At 36.2% G+C, this 9,504-nt stretch overlaps 1 protein-coding gene across 1 annotated transcript; it reads left to right on the plus strand.

The window, feature by feature from the left end:
* Window positions 1-3,902: 3,902 nt before the first annotated feature.
* On the plus strand, window positions 3,903-8,396 carry LOC113741469 (uncharacterized). Its single transcript, XM_027269004.2, has 9 exons — window positions 3,903-4,245; window positions 4,440-4,555; window positions 4,717-4,774; window positions 4,925-5,074; window positions 5,187-5,397; window positions 5,885-5,930; window positions 6,907-7,027; window positions 7,129-7,201; window positions 7,811-8,396. The coding sequence occupies exons 1-9, from the start codon at window positions 4,158-4,160 to the stop codon at window positions 8,043-8,045; spliced, it is 1,098 nt and encodes a 365-aa protein (XP_027124805.1). The 5' UTR covers window positions 3,903-4,157; the 3' UTR covers window positions 8,046-8,396.
* The last annotated feature ends 1,108 nt before the right edge of the window (window positions 8,397-9,504 follow it).

Genomic DNA, 9,504 nt, shown 5'->3' on the forward strand with positions numbered 1-9,504 from the left:
TTTTTATTTGAAATACATTTTTTGATGACTTGGCACACCTTAACTCAATACCAAGTAGCAACTCTTATTTTTTTTAAAAAATCGTTTTTAGACTTTTATTTTTGGGGTAAAATCGTCGCACTTTTTAAGTCCCACTTAGGCCTATTTTCTTTATTTACTTTTTAAAAATCAAAAACTCATTTTCATTCAAAATTAATCAAATTCATTTTTTAAAACTCCGTGATTTTTATTTTTCAAAAAATGGGCCATGACAGGTATTAATCAAACTAGTTCTTTGCTTGAAGGCAGTTTAATGGTTCCAGATTTTGATGGCGAGGATGTTGCTATTATCTCCAATTCGTTTGCTGCATTACAAAATCTGTCGGGTGAGGAGGGCCACTTATTTTCAAAAGAACAAGGATTTAAACATCAAGTGATAGAAAAGATTTGGATTGAAATTGAGGGGATAATGCAAGAGGGCAAGATGCGCTTGATCTAGCTATGCGGAGTGATGATTATCAGCGAACTTTGTGAGCTATATACAGCCACACACCATTGGTGAATAAGGTTACTATGTCGGAAGAGGAAGGTCAGTTGGAGGATGGGGTGAAGCCGAAAAATTTTGTTCGAACACAGTCATCCAATCTCCTATATCCACTAGCATCTAAATATCAATTGATCGCTTTTGGCAAGTCTTTGAATCGTGGTTTCACTGTATCTGGTATGGATGTGATGGAGAATGTTAGATAACATGACTTTACACTTGATGATCAGATGCGTATTTGATACGAACTCGACCCAACAAGAACCTGTCTTGAAGAACCAAGTCGATCAGGCAGCGGAAGGATCTATCTTGATCAGGTTATGGAACAATAACTACCTTGCTAGACCTAAAGAGAACCCGTCTCTAGAAACCTAGTGGATTGGTTATTGGTTAAGGAACAATAACTACCTTGCTAGACCTAAAGAGAACCCGTCTCTAGAAACCTAGTGGATTGGCTATTGGCTTGAAAGAACAAGATGATGTAATCATCTTGCCTTGAACACCACAAGTATCCAAGCTAAATACTTGATACAGTTCAAGAAGAAACTCAAGTTCCATCAAGGAACTCCATAAAAGGAGACAACTCTCTTTTTATTAATTCATCTTCAATATCATGTGTCTCAATAGTTAAATAAAGTTGGCTATTTATAATCTTACAAGACTCAAAATCCTAATCTAAATTGGAAACAATACAAGCTTCCTAATTTGACTTGACACAACTTCCTAAATAAATTTGGAAGCAATTAACTACTTTTCTAAAACTCTAATTCAATTAGAATAGGAAACTAACTGACTCAATTGGCTTAACTATGGTCAACATGACCTTAGCCTTTATTTCCCTTAATAACTCAAGACTAACTAACAAGTATTGCTGGAAACTTACTTAAATAAATAACAAGAAATAAGCATGACAAATCTTCAATGATTCTTGAACCCGATTGCACCATCAACCATCAATCGAATTTTCTTGAATTTGAAGGGAATCCAAATCTTTATGTTCTCATCAGTATTGTCCCTTCTTCAATAGCTCAACCTACTAAGCACCCACGTTATAATACGAGAAGTTAAGTAAAAACAAGAAATAAGTCACTAGGTGGAAGAGGTCTCCGCTCCTTCATGTGGGATTGAGAAATAGGCCATGAGAAAGTTTGTTTAGGCACTTTTCAATAGCTCCGAGGTCAAATTTGGCCCCCCTCAAAATCTTTATATCTTTATTTTTATTTAGTTAATAAAAAAATGCAATTTACAAAAAAAATAAAATAAAAAGGGACAAAATAGACATTTTATACTAATAAATAAAAAATTAAAAAAAAAACATATATCTGTGAAACTCGATTGAACTCGATTAAGCTTGACAAGTTTTTGACTTTCACATATTAAGTTCGAACTTGACTCGTCAAGTATTTCGAACTGCTTGAACTCTAGTTCAAACTCGATCAATGCGAGTTCGAGCTTAAGCGTTAATCGAGTAAACTCGTGACCTACTTGATTAAGTTCAATTTGTTTGCACCCCTAGTCCTCTCCTATTTACTATTATCCATGGACCAAAGATGTGACTATTTCCGGTAAGATTTTGTTGATCCAAAACTATTTCAACATTACAAGTTTTTACTGTTGATGTTTATGCCGTTGCAATAGTTGTCTTCTTCGAAGTCATAGCCATTGAGGCTTGGTTGCAGGACTCTAATTTGTGGCCAACTCTCCCGCAATCAAAGCAAATTGATGAAAAATATTCGTATTCAACTGAGTGAACATGTTTCCTTAGTTTGAAGCGAGGGATAAGTGGCTTACTAAGATCTATTTCAATACATATGCATGCAGATTTGCCTTTCATTGTTGTTGCAGTGTTGAAATCTATCTTAATTGGCCTTCCCATTTTTCTCAACAATCATGAATAAAGGCTTTGACTTATAATATTCTATAGGAAGCTTCGATATCCTTTATCCAAACTGAAGTTTTGGACTCCTTCACCATTGACGGTTTGAAGTCTGGTGTCCATTTTATGGACAGTGAAGTAGTGGTTCATGATATAATACATGGCCCTTCTGTAAGAACTTTGTGCCTATCAGCTGCCGAATCAAATTTGAACAAAAAGTAATTATTTTCAATACCTATCATAATCATAATCTCAATCTCCCTGAAGATCCCACATGCTTCTCGTTTTTGTCTTCAATAAGTCATGACTAATAGATCTTCCTTGCAGTTTTACCGTGGATTGTTTTTCCAATCCTTTCGAAGATCCTTCACAAGTTTTGATGGCAACACACAACATTTGGGTAGAGAGGATCATCATCCTCTTCATGGCTTGTTTGCTTCGTATCCTCGTCAGAGCCACCTTCTTCATCCTCTTCACCAAACAGATCCTCATCTGAGAGATTTTCATCAGCTAATTCAAAATAAACCAGTTGAGGAGCTGCTAGTTTAGAGCCTAAAATAACATCTTTGAATGTCTTAGCATTTTCTCTATTTCCTCTGCTTTCCCAGTTTGTTGCATTCATAGAGCTAACGGGTACGTTCCACCCACTTTCTGCAACTCCAACTTGATATTGTTTATCATTTGCATTGGGATCTTTCATGTTGCCATCATTCTTAATCCTTTTTTTTTTTTTTTTTACTTATTTTCATGTGGTCCTACTCCTCCTTTGATGGAGGAGTGATGTCCATTGAAATAGCAATTGGTGAGAGAGCAGACATGGAGAGCCCCTCATGGTAGCTCGATTGATCACGACACGCCTCCTAAGGCAATCGTTGTCTATTCTCGCAAGGGTTCGAGTCCTATGGTTATCGTATTTAGGGGATGGGGCCTCTCCTCTCGGAGCGGTGGGGGATTAGTCGGATCCGATTTACCCGATGGCCCGCATACCTCCTCCGTCAGACAAAAAAAAAAAAAAAAAAGAGAGAGAGCAGACATGGAGCGGAAAAGAAAGCAAAAATCTTTGAGGCATTCTGAACCTGAAGGAAAGTAATGGATGGTTTACTTTTAGGTCTCTGGCAAAGTTCTGTCATTTGTGCGTGAAGCACCAAATTCAAAAAGTTGGGAATTATTACGTGTGTAATTTAACTTGAAAATCAATTCTACAAAATACTTTTGGAGCCCCTTCTTTGTAATCATAAGTATAAGTATTTTTAAGTTTTTATAGGGCTTATTTTTTCCTCAACTAAAATTTAGCAACATTGAAGATAAAAAAATTATATACACACAATACAAATAAAAAATTGAAGAAAAAAATTCAGGAAGATATAAATTTACAATAAGGCCAAAAGAAATTGAATAAATTAAAGATTAAAGTTATATAAAAAAAATAAAAAAATAGATTTAAATATTGAACGAATGAACTTAAACCCATTCCAATGTAATTCGGTTCAAATTAGTTTCAAAACTAATATGAATAAGATTAGGTAAACTTACTTGGTCCATATCAAACCAAGCAAATCTGACTGATCCCGCTGGTTTTGCCATCTCTAAATTAATCCAACCCACTTGACGCGGTTTCAAGCCGCTACGTCCTTTAATTCTAGCGTCACCTAAAACCCCAAAATTCCGAGTCCGACATAAGGAGCCCTGCTAATTCATAAACCCTAAAAACTCCTTTGTTATTCTGCTTCTCAGTTCCCAGTTCTCTCAGCTCCAGCCATGGTGGACCCGAATCCATCCTCAAGTAATCAACCATTTACTCTTTCAACAACTAAAACCTCCGCTTCTACTCAAAATCATTTCTTCGGTAAAACCCCCATTCTCATCTTTAATTTTGTAGGGTTTCTGTGCATTGCATGTGATTTTAAGCTTTATTAGTGTGGAATTTTATCCTAAGATTTTTCCTTAAACTCAGAATTTCTCCACGCTTGTTCAATATTCAAACCGTTACCTGAGTTAATTTTTTCTGCTTTTTTCTTGTTTCTAATTGAATGGGTGCAGTGTGGAGGGAATTTTTATGGGGGGCAATTGCTGGTGCATTTGGGGAAGGAATGCTGCATCCGGTTGATACCATCAAGACCCGGATTCAAAGCCAAGCCCTTCTCAGAGGTTGCCGGGTACTATTACTACTGATATTTACGGCATGTTTTTTCCACTTTTTTTTTGGTCGGTGACAATCTTCATTGCCTTTTTTTTAGTGCTTCTTGCTGAGAATTTTTTTAATTACATGATTTTATTGCCTTTTTTTTGGTTAAATAAGCTTTTATACAACTTTCAGAACCAAAAGAGCATATTGCAGATGGTCCGAACTGTTTGGGCAACTGATGGTTTAACTGGTAATTGAAATTTTTTGTTTGTTTATTGACTCACTTTTTTTGCTTTGGGTATCGATCTATATTCATTGTGTGCTCACTGAAATGATGTTTTTGGTACATACTGGTGAAGTTTGTCCTTTTTGTTGCACCGTTGACATAATTTGTGGACAGGGTTTTACCGAGGAATTACACCAGGGGTCGCTGGATCTCTTGCTACTGGAGCTACATACTTTGGAGTTATAGAGTCCACCAAGAAGTGGATAGAAACATCGCATCCCAATCTTGGTGGCCACTGGGCACATTTTATTGCCGGAGCTGTTGGTATAATTCTTAATGATTTGGTTATTTAGTGGCTAGAGTCCTGTTTCGTTGTTTCAATGATGTAAAGCACGTTAGTTAAACTAGTTCCCCTTGTTCAATTAACGCTTTTCAGGGGATACGCTTGGCTCTTTCGTGTATGTGCCATGCGAAGTGATGAAGCAACGCATGCAGGTCCAAGGATCAAAGAAATACTGGAGTTCTGTGGTGATGAAAGGTAGTGCACACATGAAGCATGGCAACCCTATGTATGGTTACTATTCTGGACTATATCAAGCTGGCTGTTCAATATGGAAGGAACAAGGGCTGAAGGGGTTATATGCAGGGTATGTGCTGTAGAATTTGATTAGCTTACCTAGTGTCAAATGCTTCATTATGTAATTAACGCAGCAGTTAAGTAGTGGGATGAGCATACTAATACTCCTGAATATGTTTAAACCATTTGTCTCGTGGCCAATATGAATATCATCTCCTGTAATGTTGAATACTTGAACAAAACTTGTATGAAGATTTTAAAATTTTCAATACTTGATTTTTTTTTTTTTCCTAGTTCAACAATAATAACAGTACTTGTGTTTCAAGAAGTTGATTATTGGATGCCATCGCATTTACTGCAATGCTGTAAAACGTTGTTTTATGTTTCTTAATTCTTCATGTGTTCTACTTAACAACTTTGAGTGGAATTATCTTGTTCAATTGGCTATGGATCCATCTATAAGAGTTCTTTACTTCATTTGGACAATGTTTTTTCTTCATTTGATCTCTGCCTTTTTGTCTCTCTCTCAATGTTTTTGTTTGCTTTATATTTTCCAGGTACTGGTCTACACTTGCAAGGGATGTGCCATTTGCTGGTCTGATGGTATACATAGTGATGATCTATTGGTTTTTCTCATTGTTTTTCTGGTTCTCTGATATTTCTTTACACTAAATGACCCCAGCCTCCTGTCCTGCCTATGCTATGTTCCCTTGCAAAGGCCTATACGCTTAACTTTAGATGAAAAAGCTAGAATACTTAGGATTCTTTGTTTTCCAGTATTTCTTTTTTCCTGTCTTCTAAAACTAACATGTTGTCTAATTAAATAACGCTGTGGATTCATATCCAACCATGAACTTTTGATTATTCTTCCTTTTTCTTGAATTTAGTGCACTACATCATACTTGCAGTCCCAAAGTGATGTCTTCTTGGAAGGATTTTATTTCTTTCTATGTAAAGAGGATCTCAAAGGGAATATCTCTTCACTTCACCCTGCCGCACCTTTGTCCGACTTCATTTTGCACTAGAGTAGCCGTGTTGGCAGGACTTACTGCGATCATGCATGACCTAGCATTTTTATTGGCAAAGATTTAAATGTTCAGAAAGCAAATTTGCTCGCGTTACTTACTCAGCAGGTCATGTTCTTGAGCATTTTGCTTGGTCAAACAAGGCATTTAGGTTAACTCTGGTCATTTTCAGAAATGCTGTTTGGATTCTTGCTGAGGTAGTGGACCTTATTTTACCTGAGCAGAGTGTTTTTTCTGATGAAGCAACTCTTAGTGCTTAGCAGTTTTTTTGTTTATTTATTTTTTGTGTACTGTGTAATGATGGTTGTCTCAATTTGCTTAGTATGTCATGTTTTTAGCGCAGTTGTCCCTTTGATGAAAAACACCACTATAAGAAAAGAAATATCACCATGGTAATCCCTGTAACAGTTCTACTACTAGTCCCCCTGGTAACTGCATCTACATATTGTAAATGAATTTCTTGAGTGAATCAATTTCATTCATTTGATTAACTACATTCCTTCATTTTCTGGTGACCCTTCTGTTGTATAAATTTTATGTTTCACAATCCACAGGTCACTTTTTATGAGGCCTTCAAAAATGTGACAGAGTATGGGAGGCAAAGATTGTTTCCTGATTCAAATCGCTATCTGAACAGCTCTATTGAGGGGCTTTTATTGGGAGGATTGGCTGGTGGTATGTATCTATCTTCTGTTGTATCCTTTTACCTCATTCGTTATCCTTATGGTGAGGGTTGGCTGGGGGTAGGATGTTACCTTGTTGCTCATGCTTTACAGGTTTAAGTGCATATCTTACTACTCCACTGGATGTAGTTAAAACAAGGCTTCAAGTACAAGGAACAACCTTGAGGTATTCTGTTTTGGAATTTTCTTTATGTTGCTACTTCAACTGTTGTTTAGAAACTTGGAATCTACCAAAATGACTGCAAAGAATAGATCTTTTTTAGTAACTCATGAGGAAGATAGACATTTTTCCTGGTGGTATATCCTTTTTGGCTGGAAACAGAGAAGATTACCATCTTTTCTGAGGGTAAAATAACTTAGCAACACCCGTGACATTTTTAACGTCATATTAAAATTTTGCAGAATTTGGAATAGTGAAAGATGAACGCATAAATGAAAAAGCTAAAGGTGGTCAAACTTTGTCATTTATTTTACCCTCTGAGACTGGGAGAATATAATGTTACCATGTCATAAAGTCAATAGAGTTGATTGTTTGAATGTGCGATGACATCTTCCAATTTCAGTTTTCTTGAAATGTTAAAGTCCTTTTTACTCCTGATGTTGCTCAATTATTGTATGCCTTCAACCCGAATTACCACTAAACTATTCTTTGTACTACATGGGAATCTTCAGATATAAGATGATCCTGATAAATACTACTAATAAGATGAATACTGATAAATACTACTAATAAGATGATACTGAGGCCGTGTTTTCAATATTTGTATGCTTGCAGGTATAATGGCTGGTTGGACGTGATCCAGAAGACATGGTCAACTGAAGGTATTAGGGGAATCTTCAGAGGTAGCATTCCCAGAATCATGTGGTATGTTCCCGCTTCTGCTCTGACTTTCATGGCCGTAGAGTTTCTCAGGGAGCATTTTAATGATGGCGTGAATGATGACAAATTGAAAGAAGTTGCAAGCCTGTCAATAGACAAAAATGCTTCTTCCTTTCAGGAGGTGTCTTAGAATAATGGATGAGAAACATTTCCTAACAATTTTGGCCTGCTGAAACGTTGTCCAGTTTCATGATGGCTCATTACATCAGATTAAAATAATCTGTATATGCTAACAATCCCAGCTGATATGCAATTTGGCCTGGGAAATACCTCAGTTACACTGGTGCAGCTAACAGAAATGCAGTCAGCCTACAGAGATGTGCAAATGCCTGTTCTGTGGCTTGTACGAAAAGAACTTGAGAATTAATTTTCAACTTAGTTTATCTGTGAGCTTGTATCTGTTAACCTGAATGGATGTGCATTCATGATGACAGGAGACCCCCAATTTTTTAATCCAATTATGTGTGTATCTCAGTAGCCATTGCAATGAGTAATAATATTCTACTTCGGTCAGCAGTGAGATGAAATTTGCTGCCGTTTTGATCTTTTTGCATGTTCAGAACCGAGGGCAGAGTTTATTCCCAGTCATGGTGTCCAAATCGCCTTTGGGCATAAAGATTTGGACCATTTTCTAGAGTAATGACTGGTCATGTCATATGCATCAAATTTGCATCTATAAAGGAGAGCTATTGTGTACCTATAAAAGAGCAGTGGATCCCTGTTAAACAAATGGATTGGACCGTAAAATGAGCTGTTTCAGGCGCTCCTTGCACTGCTACTGCTGTGGACTGGAGCCTGGTTGTAGTTCAATTGCAGCATTGGGGATTCTTTAAAATTTTGATAACGGAACAGATATATCCCTTTTATAATTTTTTTTCCCTCTCTGATATGGATTAATGCAACTCATCATAAAGTCAGACTAAACATATTTTTCACTTGATGGATGAATGATATTTGTCAATGTTATATGCTGGTTGGATAAATTAATTAGCAATTGTGGAGTTGCAAATTTCTGTGGGAAAAAAATCCCTGAACATTTTTAATGAAAATGTGTGATTACAACTTTATAATACAAGATACGATCTTTTATTGAATTTATTTTCAGACACAAAACCATGCTAATTTTACAAATAAAGTAACAAATCGACCACCTAAGAACTTGCATAATATTGTGCAAATGAAGTACAGCCCTTGTAACCACCTAAAAGCTTACCTAATGTTGTGCAAATGAAGTACAACCCTTGTACAACCCTATTATTGGTTGGTCTTTTCAAACTTTTTCCAGTTAAACAACCGAGAACAATCGAAAACATTACAATTATACTCCTTTTTCCTTTTTTTTCTTCCTCCCAATCTAGATCAATACAACACATAATAAACTTAGCCGTTATTTGCAACTGATTTTAGAAATCTTATTTTAGATTTTGATTTTTGAAAAGCTATTTTATTGTGCTCTTAATTGATTTTGAAACTTGATTTTAGATTTTTGAACCAAAAAAAAGACTAAAAATCAGAAGCATGTCTTGGTGCGCTTTTGGATTTTGATTCTACCCTTCCTTTTTCATGCAGATGAAAATACCTCTCAAATC

This window comes from Coffea arabica, chromosome 4e (assembly GCF_036785885.1).
Source record: "Coffea arabica cultivar ET-39 chromosome 4e, Coffea Arabica ET-39 HiFi, whole genome shotgun sequence".
Lineage (NCBI taxonomy): Eukaryota > Viridiplantae > Streptophyta > Magnoliopsida > Gentianales > Rubiaceae > Coffea > Coffea arabica.

Bases quoted from the DNA above. Each gene is read 5' to 3' on its own strand.
- LOC113741469 (XM_027269004.2), top strand. From the start codon at position 4,158: ATGGTGGACCCGAATCCATCCTCAAGTAATCAACCATTTACTCTTTCA. The intron at 5,075-5,186 runs GTATAATTCTTA...AACGCTTTTCAG, and splicing joins TTTTATTGCCGGAGCTGTTG to GGGATACGCTTGGCTCTTTC. The intron at 7,202-7,810 runs GTATTCTGTTTT...GTATGCTTGCAG, and splicing joins GTACAAGGAACAACCTTGAG to GTATAATGGCTGGTTGGACG.